This window comes from Trachurus trachurus (genome assembly GCF_905171665.1).
Source record: "Trachurus trachurus genome assembly, chromosome: 13".
NCBI lineage: Eukaryota > Metazoa > Chordata > Actinopteri > Carangiformes > Carangidae > Trachurus > Trachurus trachurus.
The window spans coordinates 13,626,425-13,648,536 of NC_139892.1; the positions used below are offsets into that span (position 1 = coordinate 13,626,425).

Consider the following 22,112-nt stretch of genomic DNA (forward strand, 5'->3'; position numbering starts at 1 on the left):
ACACACACACACACACACACACACACACACACACACGCTGCAAAGAGCTGGGACAGAAACAGGCTCATGGAGACGAATACTTCACTGTTCATGGTCGTTAACGAACACAGAGGATCAATCAATAATTAACTATTAACTATTATCAGAGAGACGTTCTATATTGTGTTGCCTGTGTTTAATTATTGATTATTAATGATTATCAACGATCGACTGATAAAATGTAACCTCATAGTTTCAGATAAACAGTTTGAACAGAGGAGGAGAACATTCAGGCTGTAGGAGCTTCACATGGAAACACAACGCTGCTGCTCCTGTTTTTCTTTCGTTCACAACTCCAGATGTGAAAACAAACATCTGTGGTTTAGATTCACACGACTCGGACTCGATCAGACTCGATTGAACCCGATCAGACCGGATTAGACTCATTGATCAGCTGCTCCTCACCTCCACGTCGTCCTCGTTGAAGCCGATCACACTCAGAGCTTTCCTCACCACCTTCCAGTCGCTGCGGTCGTTGATGGAGCTCACCTTGGGACAGTTACCCTGAGAGACACACACACACACACACACACACACACACACACACACACACACACACACACACACACACACACACACACACACAGAAACCACAGGTAAACAAACTGAAGCAGCAGCAGCTCTGGTTTAACTTCTTCTTTGTTCCCCAACAACGATGACGTCGTCGTCGTGTTAAAACCATCAGAGGTGAAAACTAGAGCCGGTGTGAAACGTAAACAGAGATTTAGATGGAACATAAACAACTGTTAGTGTGTGTGTGTGTGTGTGTGTGTGTGTGTGTGTGTGTGTGTGTGTGTGTGTGTGTGTGTGTGTGTGTGTGCGCGTGTGTGTGTGTAGCCCTCAGGCAGCTCTGCTCCCTAAGGACTGATCCTCTCTCTGCCTCTTAAACAGAAACTCCCACTGGGACACAGAGGTGGTGGAGGAGGAGGAGGAGGAGGAGGAGGAAGAGGAGGAGGAGGAGAGAGGAGGAGGAAGAGGAGGGAGGAGGAGGGGAGAGGAGAGGAGAGGAGGAGGAGGAGAGGAGGAGGAGAAGGAGGAGGAGGAGGAGGAGAGGGCAGGAGCAGAGAGAAGAGGAGGAGAGGGCAGGAGGAGGAGAGGAGGAGGAGGAGGAAGAGGAGGGAGGAGGAAGAGGAGGGGGAGGAGGGGGAGAGAGGAGGAGGAGGAGGAAGAGGAGGGAGGAGGAAGAGGATAAGAAAGGAGAGGAGGAGGAGGAGGAGGAGGAGGAGGAGGAGAAGAGAGGGCAGGAGGGGAGAGAAGAGGAGGAGAGGAGAGGAGAGGAGAAGGAGGATAAGAAAGGAGAGGAGGAGGAGAGGAGGAAGAGGAGAAGGAGGAGGAGAGGAGGAGGAGGACAGGAGAGAAGAGAAGAGAAGAGAAGAGAAGAGAAGAGAAGAGAAGAGAAGAGAAGGATCATGTAGGATTGTAGGGTCATGTACTCTCACCTCCCTACTGTAGGATCAAAGATCGTCTCATTTGTTTTAATGGTGTTAAAGGGATAGTTCACCCAAAATTCAAATTTCACTCATTATCTACTCACCCTCATGTGGACTAAGGGCTGGGAGAAGTTTCAGAGTCCTCCGTGCCTTCTCTGAGTTACAGCGGGGCTCCGTGCAGCGCTGCATGTCCATATGACGGTTGCAACCGGAGCTCACTTTTCTTCGTCCAAAAAGACACACCAAAAAACATCCAAATACCTCCACAGTGCTCGTCTGTAATGTCCCTCTTGTATTGAAGCCCCGACATGAACAATTGTCCCGAAAAAAATTAAATAAGTATATATTTTAAGCTTGTTTGCAGCGGAAGCTCCTCTTCCTGGTCCGTCCAAGCGAGATTTGGACGGTCATATGGACATGCAGTGCTGCACGGAGCCCCCACTGTACTGGTGAGTAGATAATGAGTGAAATTTGAATTTTGGGTGAACTATCCCTTTAAGGATGAGTTGGTGCCTCTTATACCATTCTTTAAAAGAGCAACCTCATTGTGGTGGACTGATGTGCCGTCACTGTTTCGACTCAGTTTCCCGTCAACACACTGATGTGTTTGATATTTTCACCTCCACACCCACGACCACAGCGTCCACCACACCGAGACACTCTGACACTCCTCATGTGAACAACATCACTTCTGTTGAGTAAATATAAAACTTAAAACCAGGAACTTCTTTCTTTTTTAAAGTTTCATTCTCAGTGTTTAATGTGACAAAGATCAGAGATGACAGGAAATAAAACAGATTCAGTGTGAAGCAGCTTTTTCTTTAGTTTATTCTATATTTGTAGTGTTATTGTATGTTTTCTGTCTATGAAAAGCCCGACATGTTCACCTTTGTGTATGTTTTTATTGTTTTCTTTCATATAACTGCCTGAAAATAACATTGATTGGCCTTTCAAAGTGTAGTAAAAGTACCTCAAAGTGTAGTAAATGTACCTCAGACTGTAGTTAAAGTACCTCAAACTGTAGTAAAAGTACCTCAGGGTTGTAGTAAGTGTACCTCAGACTGTAGTAAAACTACTTCATAGCGTAGTAACAGTACTGTGTGAGTGTAGTACTAGTACTGCGTGCGTACCTTGACCAGGTACTGGTACTGCTGTGTGAGTGTAGTACTAGTACTGCGTGCGTACCTTGACCAGGTACTGGTACTGCTGGGCGTTCCTCTCCAGGCCGAGCCGCCTCAGCAGATCTTCCTCTCCGCCCTCGATCAGCTGGTAGAAGATGTGGAAGTTCCTCTCTCCGTGGTTCTGGTGGACGACGCGCGACTTCTCCAGCAGGTAGTTGATGATGTGGCCGCCGACCGGCGCGCCCTGGCGACGGGACAGAGGCCAGAGGGGGGGGCGGAGGGAGGAGGAGGAGGAGGAGGAGGAGGAGAAGGAGGAGGGGGTAAGGCCGGGGTACTGAGGAGGGTCCATGTGAACATGCAGAACATGCAGGTTCGACACAGGATTTATAGATCGAGCAGGAGTTTGTGTAAAAGTGACGTGACGCCAGAAGGACGCAGGAGCTACGTGGAAACATTCATTTATTTCCAAGATGATAAATAAATATTCCCGGTCATTTCATCAGCCACACGCGCGCACCACAACTAGTTCCCCCAAGAAGACAACAACCTGTGGCTCTGTACGGTAATCAAAAGTATTGTGGCTTGCACAATAATCGATTATTAAATGAATTGTCAAATATTTTGATAATCTAATAATCAGTTTGGGGAGTTTTTTAAAGAAAAACAGTCAAAATCCTCTGATTTCAGCTTCTTAAATGTGAATATTTCTGGGGTTTTTTGTTCCTTTATGACAATAAACTGAGTATCTCTTTGGTTTGTGGGCAAAACAAGACATTTGAGGACGTCATCTTTTTAACATTTTTTAACATTTTATTGACCAAACAACTGATCAATTAATCGTTTAAATAATCGATAATAAAAATAATCGTTAGTTGCAGCCCTAATGCATTGTAATGATGAATGTAATGAAATTATAGTAACACGTTAGACTCTGAAATTACACAACTTAGAGTTAGCTTTTCTATTTAATAATAAAAAATAAAAATAAAACACATGTTTTAGTTCCTTTTCATTAAAATAAGAATAAAATAATGGAAAAAAAAGAAGAAAAAAAAAGATGTATCAAATATTTTCCTGGCTATTGGTATCGAGTTTTAAATTTTAGTATTGTGACAATCCTACAACTGTGTGAAGACACATTTGGCCACGACAAACACCAAAATAGCCAGAAACAACTGAAATGCATCAGAATATGTGTAAAATGTCTTTGTACAAACTGAAGAGAGAAATTAAAATGATTTTCACTTCATAATCAGTTGTGTTACGTTTTATATGACCACTTTTGGAGAATCATCAACACCACGTATGAGTGAGGATGTACTCTTGGTTGGACAAGAAGGTTGGGAACGACTGGATTAAACTCCAGATAATCAGCAGGAGATCAGTTTTTTAAGGCGAGGAGGGAACACGAACTGTGTTTTTGGTTCTTCTCGTCTGATTTTGTTAGTTGGACGAGGTTCAGTCGCTGCTAAAAGCTGCTGCAGGTGTAAAAACCAGAGCGTTGCACTCACCTTGAAGTCAAACTGAATGTCCATGTACTTGCCAAAGCGGCTTGAGTTGTCGTTACGCAACGTCTTGGCATTACCGAAGGCCTGGAGAGAGAGAGAGGGATAAAGAGAGAGGGGGGAGGGAGGGAAAGGGTGAGGGAGGGAGGGGGGAGGAATGATGATTGACAGATTAAGAGGAGGAGAGATAACAAGGCAGAGAAGGAAAAGTGTCATGGCGCTAGAGTAACCGTGGAAATGCAGGTGTTAGAAACCCTGCGGTGTTTGTCTGGGACAGTGACACAGATCACAGGGTGTAGAGCAACCACACACACATAAACACACGTAAACACACACACACACACACGTAAACACATCTGGAAAGCATCTGGCTGAGACATGCCAGACATCAAAACAAGCGCCTCAGTGAAGTCCGACATCGTCTTCAGTCTGAAACACAGAAACAATCACTGATCTGCTGAACGTCAGTTTGACCTCTGAGTGTTTTCAGACTGAGACGAGTTCATGAGGCCGTCGACCTCAGAGCAACATGATGCTTTTACATGTTTATAAACAAGTGACAGACACTAAGGCTGGAAAAATAAGAACATCTGATACTTCTGTTGCAATAAGACTTGTGATTACAGTGGAAATCATCAGTTTTGCATCAGACTTTTACTTAAAAAATATATTAAATTGGTGATAATGTAGAATTTGAGTTCGGTTTTATACCAAACAAACATGTTTTCTTCTCTGCAGCATCACAATGATTCATTTATGGTTTGTTGTGAAAGTTTAAACAACATTAAACAACAGTATTTGAATTTAAATAATTGATTTAAACTCATTTAAATTATTCCGCATTAATTCTGTCATTTTATCTTAAGAAAAGAAGTCATTAGACGTGATTGATCCCATCAAATTGTGTAGATATAACTACTACTACTACTCCTCCTACAACCCTAGTTGTGACACAGTTTACTTTCATTAATTGAAAACCGCAGCCTCTGTGATTTGAATCCTGCATTTGGCAAAACTGCAGTTTCAGTTTTAATCATTAAATGATTCATAATCAGTTGTTTTAGTTTTATAATCTCCCAGTGAACTCAGAGAAAGTTCAGTTCATTCATCAGAGTGGAGGAGAATTGAACTGAGAATATGAGACATAAATGTGCAGATCAATCAATACTGATCAATAAAAACTGCTCTTCTTCTTCTGCTGTGCCACTCTGAGTCCCTCTATCGATCCGATGCTGCACTCAGAGAAACATCAGAGCTTTATGGACCTTCATCAAGACAATAAAACATTACAGCATCACCCGGGCGCTCTCACCTCCAGGACGGGGTTGGACTGCAGCAGCCGGTCTTTGACGGTCTGCACCTGCTCGCTGGCCGGACAGGTGACGGCGTAGTACTGCAGGATCTTCTTGGACGCCTCCGTCTTCCCGGCGCCGCTCTCCCCTGAGATCAGGATGCACTGGTCCTTCCTCTCCGTCCGCATGGAGCGGTACGAGTTGTCGGCCACCGCGTAGCTGCAGGACGGAGAGATGGACGGTCAGACATAATATTGATCATCATATAGAGGAGGAGGTCTTCAGGTGGTTTGGACTCTGATGATGTAATGAATATGAAATAACACTCAACATTCACAGTAACTGAGTGAGAGTGAGTAACGTGCAAAGTTCGAGTCATTATCACAGCAGCCCAGGTTCAAGGCTCAAACAATATTTATCTAAAAACACCAAACAAATCCAGACAAAACAAACAGTTCAGACAATGGAGTCGAGTGAAATAATAATAATCGTGCTTCGAGAACGAAACATGTGACAGAATCTGTGTGTGAACATGGAAACAAGTTGGTGCCAAGTTTGAACTGCTCTGAGAAAAATATCAGGGAAGAAAGAGTTTACGACATATTTATTAAATATTAGAAACTTAGGGTTATCCTCAACAGTCTAAATGGAGCAGAATGAAAAATGGAAATACATATTTCAATTACATTGCTGATATATAAGTTTATCTTGTTCTGTCACTTATCCTGTTTTTTTTTTTCCATTTTCCAGCAACAAAACCTTAAAAACTAAAATTTACTTTAAACTTGACTTTACTTCAGACCTAACTTTAGTTCTGTCAGGACCACTATGTCAAAATAATATTTATTTACTTGCACAGTTTAGTTTGGCGGTATGGTACTGTTCTGGGACCCCCTGCTCTTCCACGCGCTTGCGTGGAAAGCCTGAGGCAGGAAGAGCACCTTCCTGCCCTTCACGAGCCATCATGAACGGCATAAGCAGGGAGCGCAGCAGCAAAGAAAACCCAGACAGAGCAGAGCAACCAACAAGATACAATGACAGGAGGAGCTGGGGTGGAGGTGGGTTGCAAAAAAGCCGGCAGAGGAAGCAGCAGCAGCAAGGGAGGTGATGTCGGGCTAGAGTAGTTTAAATAGCGCGCTCTGAATGCAATTCCCCAATACGAAGCAGCCACGGGGAGTCAGCTGAGCCATCAGCTGATCTGCACAGGTGAAGACAGTTAGGCTGTGCTGATTAAGAGCTTGACGTCATGGCCTGCCAGAACTAACGCTACGCTTAATTTTAACCTATACTAAGGTTTCCTTTATCTAAACTGAACTTTACTTTAAACTAAACATTTACATTAAATTTAACTTAATGTTAAACTTTACTTTAAACCAAACTGTAGTATAAACTAACTAAAGTTTACTTCAAACAAAACTAAACTTTACCTTACACAAACTTTACATTAAACTAAACTTTAAATGAAATGTAACTTAACTTTAAACTTGACTTTACTTTAAAGTTAACTTTACTTTAAACTACACTTAACTCAACTTAACTTTACAGTTATTTTTTTTTTTACTTTAAACCAAACTGTAGTATAAACTAAACTTAAGTTTAGAGGAAATGTTTTCACTTCAAATAAAACTAAACTTTACCTTACACAAACTTTACATTAAACTAAACTTTACACTTAACTTTACAGTTGGTTTTACTTACTAAACTAAACTTTACACTTAACTCAACTTAACTTTACAGTTGCTTTTACTTAAACTGAACTTTAAACTTAAACTAAACTTGACTTCTTGTGACAGACTCTCCCAGTATGAACCAGTACGACCCACCGCTCCACACAGGGCTGCAGCTGCTCTCATGTGTCACTTCTCCGTTGTTTCAGCCTGTTCGGACACGTTTCTGACACCTGACTAATTGCTGGAAAATAAAAACATCTGTACAGTATATACCGGTATATATGTGTGTGTAGTGCGGTGTAGTGTACTCATGGTGGTGGAGGAGGGGGGTCAGGTTCAGGTTCAGGTCAGAGGAATTCCCTCTCTGGGGAGGAAACCTCTCGCCTGGTACCATCATCATTTGCTTACTTTTCCTTCCACCTCTCCCTCCCCTGTTTTCTCTCCTCATCTCTTTGCCAAAGCATCTTTCTTTCCACTCAGGGAGAGAAAACATTGACCCTGCACTCGACAGGAGGAAAAAAAAAAAAAAAAAAAAAAACCCAGCCGTGGAGAAAGAGTTAGTGAGAGACTCTGAAATCTTTGGATGACGCCACCCCGGCTCTATAATGTGCTCGATTGTTTGCAGGGATTTAACAGGGAATTCCCTCGTCATTCCTGTGGCGACGTTTCCAACAAACAAACACTCGGCTCACGAACCGACGTCTCAGCATCTGACGGCGACCGACCACGAGAACATGACGTTTTCACATGTTCCCACAAAAACAACATTCAGGTGCAGCAGATGTTATGTCAGGCTGAGACTCACAAAGCTGCAACACACTCGTATTTTTAGGTTTCAGGAACAAACAAACTAACAAACTGTGAGTGTGTCTGTGTGTCGAGTGGCTGGAGACGTGACCTGAGGAGACCTGCTGCTGGTTTAAAGGACAAATCTGCTGACTCGATTTAGTTTATTTCTGTTTAATGAACTTTGTATGAAGTTAATTACTCATTTTAAAGGATTCTCACTTTTATTTTGAAGCCTAAACCGTGGACTGCACCATATGGAAATGATTTTTGGTGGGTCTTGTACCATATGTTTTACCTTTATTAAAGGGACAACGAGGAGTTTTGGAAAAGCGAAGCGTTTTCACACTACATTTATGAGCCTCCGCGCGCACCGTACATTTCTTTGACCGGCGCAAGACGGACTCATGTTTTCATTCATCAATAATTAAAGTCAGAGGTTCAAAGAGGTTCACATACCACCGTAGTTCCGACCATAAACGGCGATGCGGCTGCGTTATTCTCATGATTCGCAACGAAGGAAACGCTGGTCGGCTCGACCAGCACTTCCGCCACCACTAATAATAACAAAATAACGATAGAGACAGAACGATATATTTATCGAAAATGGGCCCATTAACAAGTGTGGGTAGCGGAGATTCATCCACATTAACGTGAGACTTTTTTATAACCGAATAGAAACTCCTCGTTGTCCCTTTAACAAAAACTGAGATTACATTGCGATTAATTGTGCAGAGCATCATCGCATGGCACTGTATGTAATCTGTCACTAGAAAATGAACATGACAGATTGATTTTAATTAGCAAAATATGCAAAAGCGACATTGTCCTGTGATTATATGGGTAGAAATTGCAATTTCAGATGGAGAGCAAAATTTTTACTAGTCATTTTCACCAGTAAATGTAGATTAAGTGATTCATTTTGGGTCTTCTAGCAAACAAAAATGTCCCTTTACGTCTGCAGAATATGATCTGTTGGTAAATATTAACACAACACTGATGGTGCTGACAATACATGACACATTTATCCTTTATAAACAAACATTATGATTAATTGTGTCCAGTACTGTACATAATCCATCACCAAAAATGTATCTTGACAGATTTTGTAACTAAATTCCAATGTTTTTTCTCCATTTGTCTCTTTCATGACCTTTGACCCTTTGTGCCAGTTGAATACAGATAATGTAAAGTTGATGTACGGCCGAGCTCTGTGCACTGATGTGTGTTTACTTACATGTGTGGTGAGACCTCGTAGAAGTTGACCCCGCGGTATCGCTCCATGTGGTTCTTGGTGTAGATCTCCAGCTCTTTGTACGGGTTCACCGACACCAGCACTGAACCGATGTAGGTCTGATTGAGGAAGAAGATAAACTCTGTTAAAAACTGTAATGACAGTTTATACCAAAGAAGGAAGAAACACTTGAATAAACACTTAGAGGCTCTTGACACCAGCTTATCACAGCTACAGAGATATCAACACTTATACTGACTGATAATGATAATAATGATGATAAGAGAGAAATATAAAAGCTACGTTAACATATGTTAGTCACAATTCTTTGATAACCAGTTAAAGTAGATGTTTGTATTAAGGCTCCTTCAAAATAAAGGTAGATGTTTGTATTAAAGCTCCTTCAAAATAAAGGTAGATGATTGTATTAAAGCTCCATACAGTATAAAGGTAGATGTTTGTATTAAGGCTCCTTCAAAATAAAGGTAGATGTTTGTGTTAAAGCTCCATACAGTATAAAGGTAGATGTCAGTGTGTAGTGTGATTATAAAGCAGCTCTAGGTTCTATATTAATACTGTGAAAGTATCAAAGTCTCAGTCCACAGAGAAATGCACACAGCCTGTATTCAGAAACTGAGCCTTAAAACCAGCCGTCAGGACTTCCTGTCACTTTGTGATGTCACAGCAAAGCAGGCGCCTAAGCCCTGCCCCCTCACCACCTGGACCCACCATCCATCCAACACTTGCAGGATTTTGTTTCTCTGAGTGCTTTTATTATGAAATCTGCTCTGATTTGTATTGGATCACTTTAGAAAACAATCAGCCAATCAGAAGAGAGTCTCAGAGCCACCTCCTCTCTTCTGATTGGCTGACACTGACTTGTTATTACTAGAGCTCCAGAGAGGAGATGGAAAACTACACTGAGGTGGTTTTTGGCTCTTACAAACACAGATACATCTTCTTATGAATCAACACAGGAGATTTACCTCTAATACCTTTAATATTTTTGTAATATACCACGTTACTCACATAAATGAGGTTTTCTTTGAAGCGCTTGCGCAAGTTCTCGATGAACGACGCCTCGCTGGTGTAGTTCTCCAGCAGGACAAAATCCTGCACCCCCACCCGGTCTCTGGCTGTCAGGGCCGACTCCATCATAGCCCGCACCCCGTCACTCGCCACCACCTGGAGGAAGAAGAAGAAGAGGGGGCGGGGTTAGTGACTGTGAATATACAACAGTACATAAACACCTCATCAATCACACTCCTCAGTCTGTCTCAGGGACGGAGAAAGTGGAAAAAACAAGGAGAAGGGGAGGGAGTGGAAGTCGACACATGATCCATCCTCATTAGAGGAGAAGGAGCGAGGAGAGAAAAGAAAATCTGAAGGACTGAACTCAGATAGAAAGTAATAATTTACCTGTTGTGAAAACAAACAAACATCAGCCTGTTGGTGGAGCTTATTTGATTTAATGTGATATTATATAAACAGTGACAAAGCTTCGCTGAGAAACAACAAAACCTGCTGCTTCCAAATGAAAAGTTTTAAACTAATAAACAATAAAACACACGACAACGACAACAAAGTTATACACGATTTCAACATACGACTGCTCCTCCTCCGCCTGTGCTGCTGTTACACCTGTTTTCATTTACGCTCATCCCATAATAATCAGCACTGGTCCTGCTTTCAATAGTAGCTGAAGTGTTTTCCACAGTTAATATTCTCTGCATTGACTTAAATTCAAAGCTTTTTATTTTAAAAAACTATTAATCCAACTCGGGCTGAAACTAAAAATTATATTTATATTAAGTATATCAATTTTTTTCATCATTGATCTTCATTTAATTTATAAAATATCAAAAATTATATAATAAATACATGAAAAATAGCGAGAATATGCTGATTACAGTTCATCTAGGCATCTGAGCCGATGCGTTCAGGTGTCTTGTTCTAGTTTGCGAGAATAATCAATAAGGAAAAGCAGCAATCAATTCTGTATCATTATAAAATATAATACAACTCATATTTGATTGTTTTGTGCGTATTATTTTAACATAATTTATCTAATTTCATTAGAAATTATTTAGTTTTGTGCATTTTAAAAGTAGGTAACTGCTAATTTCTAACTCTAAAGCTTTACACAGGAGAAACACTTTTACATCATGTCCTGTTGTTTCAGATCTAAAGTTTAAGGTCAAATCATCACGAGCTGATGCAATAAACAGATGCATCCTGGAAACAACTTTTTCTCTTTTTTTGCAGCAGAAACATTTTTATGCACAAATAAATCTCTAAGGTTCAGCGAGTCCTTCCTGTCCCACAAGCTCCCGTCACATCTTTCAGGACTTTAGAGAAGGTCCCGATTCCCAGCAGCTCGCAGGCAGAAGCTTTTTATTCTTTCTTTCTTTCTTTTCTTACCCCACAATGGAGCACATTCACCTCGGAGCCAAGAGACACAGTTTGACGTCCAGCAGCCGCTCACAGATCTCACATTCATTCACACACATGCAACAAAACAAAGCTTTTGGGTTTGTACGCCTTTAAAGCAGACGGACCTCCAGTGACGGGCGACACCCCTAGAAAATTGACACACCGAGCCAAACCCTCTAAAAGTTATCACTTTGACCAAAGTGCAAGAAAAGAAAACCCCACCCGGGTTTCTCGTACTTATACTGTAAATATAAACACACCGAGCACCGACTTTGCACAGGAAGTTAAAGTGCAGCACTCACATGTTTGAGCTCGTTGATACGTGTGTCCAGGAAGCCGTTCTCTAAAATCGAGGCCTGAGTTTTACGCATGAGATTACGAATATCTGCCACATCCATGTTTAAATCGCACCGAGCTGGACCGGACTGTAACCCAACACAAGTTTAGACACTGGATGCTAGAGACTGACACACACACACACACATACACACACACACACTAAGTACAGCAGGTGTTGTTGTCGTGTTATGCAGCAACAGTCGTCCTCGTCCCTCAGGAGGCCGCAAAGATGAGATGGCGAAAGAGGGAGAGGAGAAATCATGAGGGAGGAGAGAAGATATTAATTAGTGCTGTGTGTGAGAGCTGAGAACAAATACATAAGAGGAAGATGTAAGAAGAAGAAGAAGAAGGGAGGGAGGGAGGGAGGGAGGGAGGAGAAAAGAGGATAGAGGGAATGAATGATGACTGGAGCTGGAAAGTTCACAATCCTCCCTGAAATTCCACACAGCGCGGAGCCGAGCGCGGTGAATCACGCGCGTGCACGAGGACGAGAACGACATCTTGGTCGGATTTCACACAAGTATGCATGAATATGTTTGATCCCTGTGTTTCAAAAGAAGCTCCCATGGTGCTTCACTCTCACACACACAGACGGGACGGGGAGGAAGCGTGGGACGATGGGACGGGACAGGACGGGACGCCACCACTGCTGCTGCTGCTGACCCCGTGTGTCTAAACTGAAAACATGATCCAGTCCTGCAGAGTGTTAACGCTCCTTCATTAACTGAACCAGCTTTCAATATACCTGATGATGATGATGATGATGATGATGATGATGATGGTGCCTCTCTCTGTTTTATCTCTTCTACTGCTGTTAATCCAGGACACAACAACAATGGCACAAATCCAAAGTGTGGAACATTTAATCTCATCGGTTCAGAGGCCGAAGCTTTTACTCTCGCACATTAAACATCTCTAAATAGAAACATGCACTGATTATTATTATCATTATTATAATCAGTGCATGTTCCTCAGTGTGGCTCAAACTATGAGATCTGCAGTTTCAAGGTGAATCAGACCAGGAAGAGAAGGAACAGAGGGAGGAGGAGGAGGAGGAGGAGAGGTCATTAAGACTCTGTCAGGTGATTAACTACATTTCTATGTTGGTTTTCTCACTGTTATATGGATGTGATTCAGTGTTTCCATCTGCTGTCGTCTTAAATCAGAGCTGGGTTAAGTTTCTGCAGCTTCGGACACTGAATAAATCACATCATTTCCAGCCATATTCAGCATTTTTCATATTTAATTTATTCATAGTTTTACTGCTCAGCTGCAGAAATGTTCACTTAAAGATAAAATATTATAATCACAAATCTGTGTCTACGTCTAAAACACAATAACATACACCTATTTAGCAGGTTTTTGTCCATTAGTAAACACTGGAAAATATCTCTTTACACTGCATTTTGAACTAATATATAGCCAGGAATTAAATATTTGTCATTGATTGACAGCTCTAATATCAATATTGCAATTTTTTTTTCATTCTCAACCAGTCACAATGTTTTCTCTCTTTTTGTCTATTGATTCATTTTTCCAGTAGAAGCCACACTGAGCTGTGAGATGAAGACAAACTGCACGTCTTCATCTCCTCTCCTCTGTGTTCACACCATCATCATCATCATCATCATCAGTTACATAAGGATCAGACCATTTGGTTAAAACGACCTCGAGTCTGTTTGTTTGGCTCGAACCTTCCTCAGCGACGAGCTGCTCGTCAGTTTACTGTCGGATTAAATCTTTTTCTCACAGATTATAATTTTAAGAGAAAAAAAAAAAAAAAGAGAGAGACAACATGTTTGTGATACTGAGGGTTCGGGCTTCGTTGTAACTTTATCCCAGACTCCTCAGCTCCTCTCACGGCTGGACGTCACGATCTCTGCTGACCTATTGTTTCACACATCTCCACAGAAAGCAAAGAAACTGCAGCTGTGGATGTGTGTGTGTGTGTGTGTGTGTGTTTAAATGTGTGTGTGTGAGACTTACACTAACACTTTCGCACCTGTCAATCAAACATTAATGGGCGGTGCTCTGATAACAAACCGATGCCGCTCGTGAAAACTTGTTTCTGCAGCTGGACACAAGTGAGACTGTACACATAGGACTTCCTGTGTAGCTGAGCTGGGTTTTCCTGGGAAAAGCAAAATGTTTGCTGCAGGAATTTCACGATGTGGGAGCAGGTTAAAGCTCCGAGACGAGGAGGAGGAGGAGGAGAAGGAGGAGAAGGAGGAAGAAGAGGACTGACATTCATTTACACAAAGGTGTCACGGTTTATTACAGACCCCTCCAAACATTACGGCGCCCCAGAGGAAAGAAACCAGAGATGTATGTCCTCACCTCTTCCTGGTCTACACCTCCTATCTCTCCTCCACTTCTCTCTCTCTCTCTTTCTCTCTCTCTCCATGACTTCATTGTTTTCCAATGCCGCTTTCACTGTTTGGCTTTCCTGCGTGTAATGCCGCACAAACCGGACCTCCACCCGCTCTCAGGAACACACCAGAGTTACAGTATGTGCCCGCTGCCCGCCTGCCCCCGGTTCCTACATGTCGTCATGTTTTCCAGATCCTGAGCAGCAGAAAGCGAGTCAGTGTGGAGCCGGGGCCTCGGGAGGAGACCTGGAGAGGACGGACGGACGGACGGGGGCCGAGGCCGCGGCTACGTGACTGGAGTCAGTCGTGAGCAGGTGGAAACTCACAGTGAACTGTTTGTTACGATCTGGATCAGCGTGTGCATCATCATCATCATCAGAGTCCTACAGGGGCTTCTGAAACATCTGCACAACCACCACCAGGACGAGTTCAGATGCACTGGCCTGATATTTGCTGCACATGTTCGCGCCCCCCCCAGACGACAAAGCTTTGATGATCTCCTGACTTTCCACTAGGGATGAAACGATCTGATATAAAGACTGAATATCGGCCCACATATTGACTAAACAGTTAGATCGGGAATCCGATAATGGGGCTGGATCCATGATGTTTTAGCGTGATGCCTTCACTGTCTTCCACATGGGAAGGAAAACAGTTTATTAATTCAACAGTGGTATTGATTGAATCAGTATGAGGTATCAGCCAATAAGCCGATCCCAGGTTGCCAGATAGATGCATCTCAACTTTTATCTGATCGCTATCGTCACACATTCGGCATTTACTGATACACACCAGAGTACGGTGGCCCTGAGAGCTCAAAACACTGCACAACTTCATCACTTCGACAACACGTGCCCTGCACAAAACTCACAACGCAACAGACAAGTTTCCTGGGACACGCCCCTTTTTTTATCTGCTGCTTTTTTGTGATCCATCTCTTGATCATCTGCTGTACATTTATTGTACATTTATTCATTTGCCACAGTATCTGCTGACACTGTTACTGTCTGGAGATGCACTGGTGTTATTGTTTTCTTCTTGTTTTTTTACTTGCTGCCTCAGCCTGCTCTCTCTCCGCCTTCAAATAGCTCCCCGGAGATAAATAAAGTTTTTTTTTTCTGAATTTGAATCAAGTTTTACGGCCAAATACCTGCAAAAACCTGATGGCATTCCCATCAGCCCCAGCTGCACTTTGCATTTGGTGCTAATTAGCAGATGTTATTGTGCTGCTCTGAGTCTTTGAGGAATCAAAACATGTTTTTCTACTAAATCATTTCTTTTCATTTAACAAAATCATTTTTGCCTCAGTAACAGTTTATTATTAATCACTATGAATTTGTGCTGTGGAAACATTTTTGGTCTGTGTGGAGGTAGTGAAATGTGCAGCACAACACTCTGGTTTTTCACTTCGTCTCCATGTGTTTTCTGCACCTTTTGTACATTTATATTTATGTTTCTGCTCCTTTTCGAGTGTCTGCACCCGAGCCGAGCTGAGCCGAGACGAGCAGGGAAACGGGGGAGAAAGCCGAGGGATTTGATGGTGCAGCCGGTCGGAGAACAATAGCAGCTCTCTCCTTGACCTTTACGTCGCCCCGGGCGAAGTCGCACAGCTCAGGTGTCACAGTGTTTACGTAAACCTGCTGTACCCTGCTGCTCTCAGCGGTCCGTACAGCGGCTCAGGGAGGGAGCTGGTTAATGGGGAGAGAGAGTTTAAAGACACATTAACCTGCAGTAAACAATGCAGCATTTAACGTACCGGTACACTGATCTGAATCTGCTCAATGTGCTTCACTGAGCAAAGTCTAAGTTTGTTTTCTAATAATCTATAGATTTGATTTATAGATTTGCTTCTATTTATTTTGCACCATTTCTCTTTTAATTCTGTTTGTTTTATGTTAAAGTTATCTACAGCTGATTACAATGATTCAGTTTTAAAAAATTCACAATTTTAATAATCAGTTTAACTAATTAACGTTATTATTGAATACTAAAATAACAAAATGTGTTGGTCTCTCAAGTCTCAAGTCTCTCAAGCTTTAAAAAAAAATGAATTTGTAGATTAACTTTTGGTATAAAATTGTTGGTTTGTCCCTTTAAGCACTTTGTTAATCCATCAACACTGAATAAGAATCAGCACAAAGTCTCATATCAAGGTTCATAAAAATATTTGAACACTGTAATATGATTATTTTCCTTCTTGTATGACACACGACCTCATGTAGTAGGATTCACAGAGCCAACAAACACATCCTGCTCCAGAGTGAATTAAATATCTGAGCATGTGATCCAGGTTAAATATGCAGAGAGCAGCAGAGGAACTTAATCCAGCTTCTCCTGACTTCTGTTCGCCATGATTGTACAAAAACTAAAAATCAGAGAGAGACAGACGGAGGTGTGCAGCTGTGATGAAGCCACTCGCAGAACGTTTTGCTCTTTTTCTACATTTTTCCACAGTGGATCAAGTGAGTTCAGTCTGGAGCTGATGTTTCAACTCGACTTCCTCCACTCTGCACAGGGTGGTAGAGACAAATAGACGAGTCGTGAATGTCACCAGGTCACATCAATGCCACGTGTATGCGGGCAGAAGCCACGAAACAGCTGATGATTGTGGCCACAGGTCGACTGCAGGCGTCATTCAACAGGGAAGTGGTTTTGCAAAATCATAACAAATGCACCCACAGGTAACTTCCATTGAAAACTTATAGTAAAATACCTTAAATCTAAATGATGTCAACAGGATGGAGGTTCATTGACATTTTGATGATGATTTACCATGGAAACATAGGGCCAGACTTAGCGGAGACAGTGCGTGGGCGGTCAGACAGGTGGGACGAGACTAGCTCCTGCAGACACAAACCTGCCTGAGGACATGTGGGTCAAAACAACTCAACACAACACCACAGAGTGGGTTTAATGTGGCACTCGGCCACCACACGTTAGTCAAAACCAAAACCAACCAAAGTCACCACTTCATGAATTCCTCTGCAGCTCCGGGTGTTGGGTGTGGTGCTCTATAGCTTACCCTGAACTTTGATCTCTCTGGAGACGTGGGGGGGCCGGGAGCGAGAGAAAAGACAACATTCACATTTTTTTCACCTCCTGTCACTGGATCACTAATATTAAAAAGTAAAAAGGACAATTTCACCAACAGTGAAAAGAAGCTGCATTAACCACAATATAGCAAAAGGCTCCATTGATTAGAGATGCACTGATACTGACTTTGATTCTTTTGTCGAAATAAATCTGTTGTTAGCCTAAGTTACTCGTAAACAAAGAGTAAACACTTCTTAGCCCAACATATTTTAAAATTCAGCATTAGGCTAAAATTGATCATACTCAAAAGAAATGTATTCAACTTACTTCTGGTTACATACAAACACGTGGGGCTGCTAAACCTTTTTAAAACTGAATATTTGAAATAAAATAATTAATCCCAACCTCCCAACTCTGGGCCAACTGCCAACACTCCTAACCAACTGCTAACACTCAGCTACTGTAACTGCTAACACCTTTTAGCCAACTGCTAACACTAATTGCCAACTGCTAACACTCCTAACCAACTCAACACTCCTAACCAACTGCTAACACTCAGCTAACTGCTAACACCTTTTAGCCAACTGCTAACACTCTTAGCCAACTGACACTCCTAAGCAACTGCTAACACTCCTAACCGGCTGCCAACACTCCTAACTAACTGCTACACCTCTTAGCCAACTGCTAACACTCTTAGCCACCTGCTAACACTCCTAAGCAACTGCTAACACTCCTAACTGCCAACACTCCTAACCAACTGCTAACACTCAGCTAACTGCTAACACCTTTTAGCCAACTGCTAACACTCTTAGCCACCTGCTAACACTCCTAACCAACTGCTAACACTCAGCTATTGCCAACACTCCTAACCAACTGCTAACACTCAGCTATTGCCAACACTCCTAACCAACTGCTAACACTCAGCTAATTGCCAACACTCCTAACCAACTGCTAACACTCTTAGCCAACTGCTAACTCTCTTAGCCAACTGTTAACACTCCTAACCAACTGTCAACACTCGTACCAAATCCTAGTAAACTTACTGTTGTGCTATCAGCTGACTCTTGAGTGATAGAGTTGGTACAGAAAACTACATCACAGAATCCTGATTATAAACTATGCTATATTTATAAATAGGCTTTCATCCATACTGGACAGGCATCTCAGTTTCACCTAGATGCTCATTAGCTTTAGCAGCAGAAATAGCTCAACTATAAACCGACATGAGTCCTTCACAATTTCTCCTTTTAACTTTCAACCTTCAAATCCCACATTAATCATTGTTTATGAGACATTTATGACTGAGTGAAAGAACATTGGAGTGAGGTTTTCATGTTAGTAACAAACAAACTGCTTCTCTGAGTTATTCAGCAGCCTTTCACTTTTCACTTTCCCTGACCCACCCACAGCTCGGCCCTATAACCAGCTCACTACAAAGTGACGGCCCGAGGAGGGCGAGCCCATCCCAACACTAACCACCTATTGAACCGATTCAGATGCCCAGAGGCAGCTGTGTCAGGAATCTCAGTGTATTGTTGTAGTGTCATGACAAAGCTGTCAGTCAGCATCTCACTGCACACAACACACAGAAACACACACACACACTGATGTTATAGAAGCAGAGGAAGCTCGTAAAGCTGATTAGTTCCTTATGGATGAGGATGCATGAGCCAGATTGTAACATACAAGTTTAAGTATAGAGGATTAGGAAGACAGCACTAGAGGATCAATCATCATCATCATTCAATACAACACACACTTCTTCCATTAACACACACACTCTTACTCTCTGTGAATGCTAAAGAATGCCACCTGACCACACCACACCACACCACCATGAGATTGCCTCGCCCCGGGGCAGTGAAAACACGACGAGGACACACCTACTCCAATATCAAATAGGCTAGATGCAAATACAAATAGAAGTCACATCAGATCTACAAATACAGAGCCGAGGTGAAGAGGGACGCTGAGATTAAAAACAGCTATGAAGGAAAAATCTGCATCACTGCGAGTCGTAGGCTACCTGTGACTTTGAAGTTCAAACGCATGTTGTAATTCATTAGGCCTACGGCAAGAAAAATGTGCAATTGAGCAGCAAGCCCACCTCCCAGGTCGCTCCTCTCACCTCTCACACTCTTCAAAGCAAACCTGCACGTGCAGACAAAGTGTTTCTCCACAAACTCTATAAAACATTTAACAAAATAAAAGCCCCATGTTCTGCAGGATAAACAGACGTGAGGGTTCAGTGTCTTACCAGAGGTCTGTACTTCATGGCTCCTTGTGTTCGACTGATTTTCTTTTCAGTTTCTTTTTTCTCTTTTTTTTGTATTTTATTTTGTTTTTTTTCCTCCTCTGGTTTCCAGCGAGCCGATAGTCCGGCTATAAGAGTGTGTCCTCCTCCTCCTCCTCCTCCTCCAGCGCCTCGTCACTACCACTATTTAGCCGAGAGTTTGTTTTTAGAAGCTCTCCCCAGCTCCGTCCTGAGAACCAGCTGCCATAGCTTCTCCTCTTACTGCTGCTCTCTCACACACACACACACACCTCTCCCTCTCTCCCTCAACCACTCACTTCACCCACTTTTCTTCTTCTTCTGCTTATTCTGTCCCTCCCTCCCTCCCTCCCTCCAGAGGAAACAGTCCCAATGTTGGGTGACACGTTCAGCCCCCACCTCCTCCCCCTTTCCTCCCCTCCCTCTTCTCCTTCATTCCCGGTCGCCCTCCTCAATCCAACAGGCACTTAGTCCTAAGAAACTTCCCATAATTCCACTTTTCTTGGAAGAAGGGAGGGGTGTACACTTCAGATCACTCTATCACTCTATCACTCTACCACTCTATCTATCTATCTATCTATCTATCTATCTATCTATCTATCTTCAAAACTTCAATCTTTATTTATTCATATAGCATTTTCATACATATAAAATGCAATACAAAGTGCTTTACAAGTTAAAAAGGCCCGACCCCTCCCATACACACACATACACGCAAATGCCGCAAACATACACTCGTTAAGATTCTATCCATCCATCCATCCATCCATCCATCCATCCATCCATCCATCCATCCATCTATCTATCTATCTATCTATCTATCTATCTATCTATCTAACCCTCATCACCCCTGTGAGTGCAAAGAAGAGGATGAGAAAGGGGAGAAAATGTGTCCTGGGCTAACGAGTGTATGAGCGTCCGAGCGTGGCTTTAGTGAAACAGGGAAACTCTTAAGTAGTGAATGTAGCATGAGCCAATATGTGATCATCAGTCTGAGCCAAAACAGTTTCCTCCCCCCTCCACCTCACTGTGATTTACAAGCTGAGGCAGAAACCAGACAAGCAGCGGGCAACAGTCCCTCCATCACACACACACACACCTACCTACATATACAATAATGCACGCGTGCATGCACATGGATTTAGCATCATTAGTGCAATATCATTACAGAGAGTGTAATTACTCCAGACCAGCGCAGTGCAGCACACACACACACTGACACACACCTTGTGCAGATCAAAGGCCGGAGCAGTCTAATGCATCTGCTTGTTAACACTAATAAAAAGTGACATGTTACAGGCGGAGGGCGTGTGTTCCCGAGAACAAAGAGGAAGAAGAGTTTCCACTACAGTAGCTGCTGGATCAACGCTCAGGACGTTAATAAAGGTTTGTTTGAAGTGTTCGTAAACTCAAAGAGCCAGAAAGTGTCTGCTCATAGGGATAAAGTAAATCTTAGTAAATCATAATGAGATCGTAACATAAATATAAAAGTGAATCTTCTTACGAAGTACGCAAGGCTGGAGACAAATGGCACAGCTTAGCTTAGTTTAAGATAAATAATGGTTCCCTGGTCTGAATCCATCCAGACACAAGCTGCCGTTATGGACGTCAGGAACTTTGTTTGGGTTTTTTAGCTTTCAGACGACGGCTGCACGATGATTTTTGCTTCATTTTCACTTCAAAAATAGGCTTGATGATGTGATGTTTGTCAGGTCTTGTTTCAAATAAACTTGTCCTTTTACATCTTGAGAATATGATCTGTTGGCCAGGACGTCTCCGCAGCAACACAATACTTAGACTGGTGACAATGCACAACCTTTATCAATCACCAAAAAGAATCGCAGCTATGCGATTTGCACCAGCAGTTGACTGGGAGAGTGGTTTCCAACCTTTTCCAACTCTTGAAAATCTCACACATTGAGTTTTAATTGTGTTGCCCTAATTAGATACACTGTCCCCGATTGTAGCTCATCTCCTCATATACTAACTCATATGACTATTTTCCAATGATCAATTTAATATACCAGAACAAACAAACAGAAATTTTCCAGTCTTGTCATAATTTGCAGTTGCAGACATCATGATGTCTCACAATATATTATTACAATACTCCGGATATCTCAAAATGTCAGAAAAAAAGTTGAAATATCATCGCACTGCTGGAGATTCATTGTTATGCCATTTAAGGTTTCTGAGCTGAATGTTTGTCTCTGATTTTGGTTCATGTATAATTAAGTTTCATTTACATAAAGCAGCGTATCTGACCTTTATTAAACCTTTGAAAATATCCCTCTGAGATACACTTTGAGCAAATAAAAAGCAGGTGATTAACTGGTGATTAACTGTTTTATGATAGAAAACGTCTGGCCCAATGTAAAAGGGCTCAGGACGTATTTGGATGGAGCGGGGCGTCCGAGGCCACAGGCTGCAGCTTCAAAGAGCCGAGCAGCAGCAGCAGGAACACGGGGTTTATAGGCCTCATTAGGACCAGTCCAACTTCCTGAGGATCTGAGAGAAACATCCCATAATGAAAACAAGAGGCTGCTGGTTCAACTCCCATCTACACCGACCTGCAGAGGACACGGCTCA

At 42.4% G+C, this 22,112-nt stretch overlaps 1 protein-coding gene across 4 annotated transcripts in view; it reads right to left on the minus strand.

Annotated features, from left to right (window-relative positions):
- LOC310996419 (unconventional myosin-Ic-like) overlaps positions 1-22,112 on the minus strand; it is an 80,009-nt gene that overhangs the window by 22,436 nt on the left and 35,461 nt on the right. For 3 of the 4 annotated variants that reach the window (XM_083985808.1, XM_083985810.1, XM_083985811.1), the window contains 6 exons: positions 10,107-10,262; positions 9,081-9,196; positions 5,408-5,606; positions 4,102-4,182; positions 2,655-2,834; positions 445-543 (listed from right to left, as the gene is read on the minus strand). In XM_083985808.1, coding sequence (XP_083841934.1) covers positions 445-543; positions 2,655-2,834; positions 4,102-4,182; positions 5,408-5,606; positions 9,081-9,196; positions 10,107-10,262 — 831 coding nt within the window. Of the gene's footprint in view, positions 1-444; positions 544-2,654; positions 2,835-4,101; positions 4,183-5,407; positions 5,607-9,080; positions 9,197-10,106; positions 10,263-19,508; positions 19,952-22,112 lie in introns of those variants that run through there. The other variant, XM_083985809.1, reaches the window with a different exon arrangement.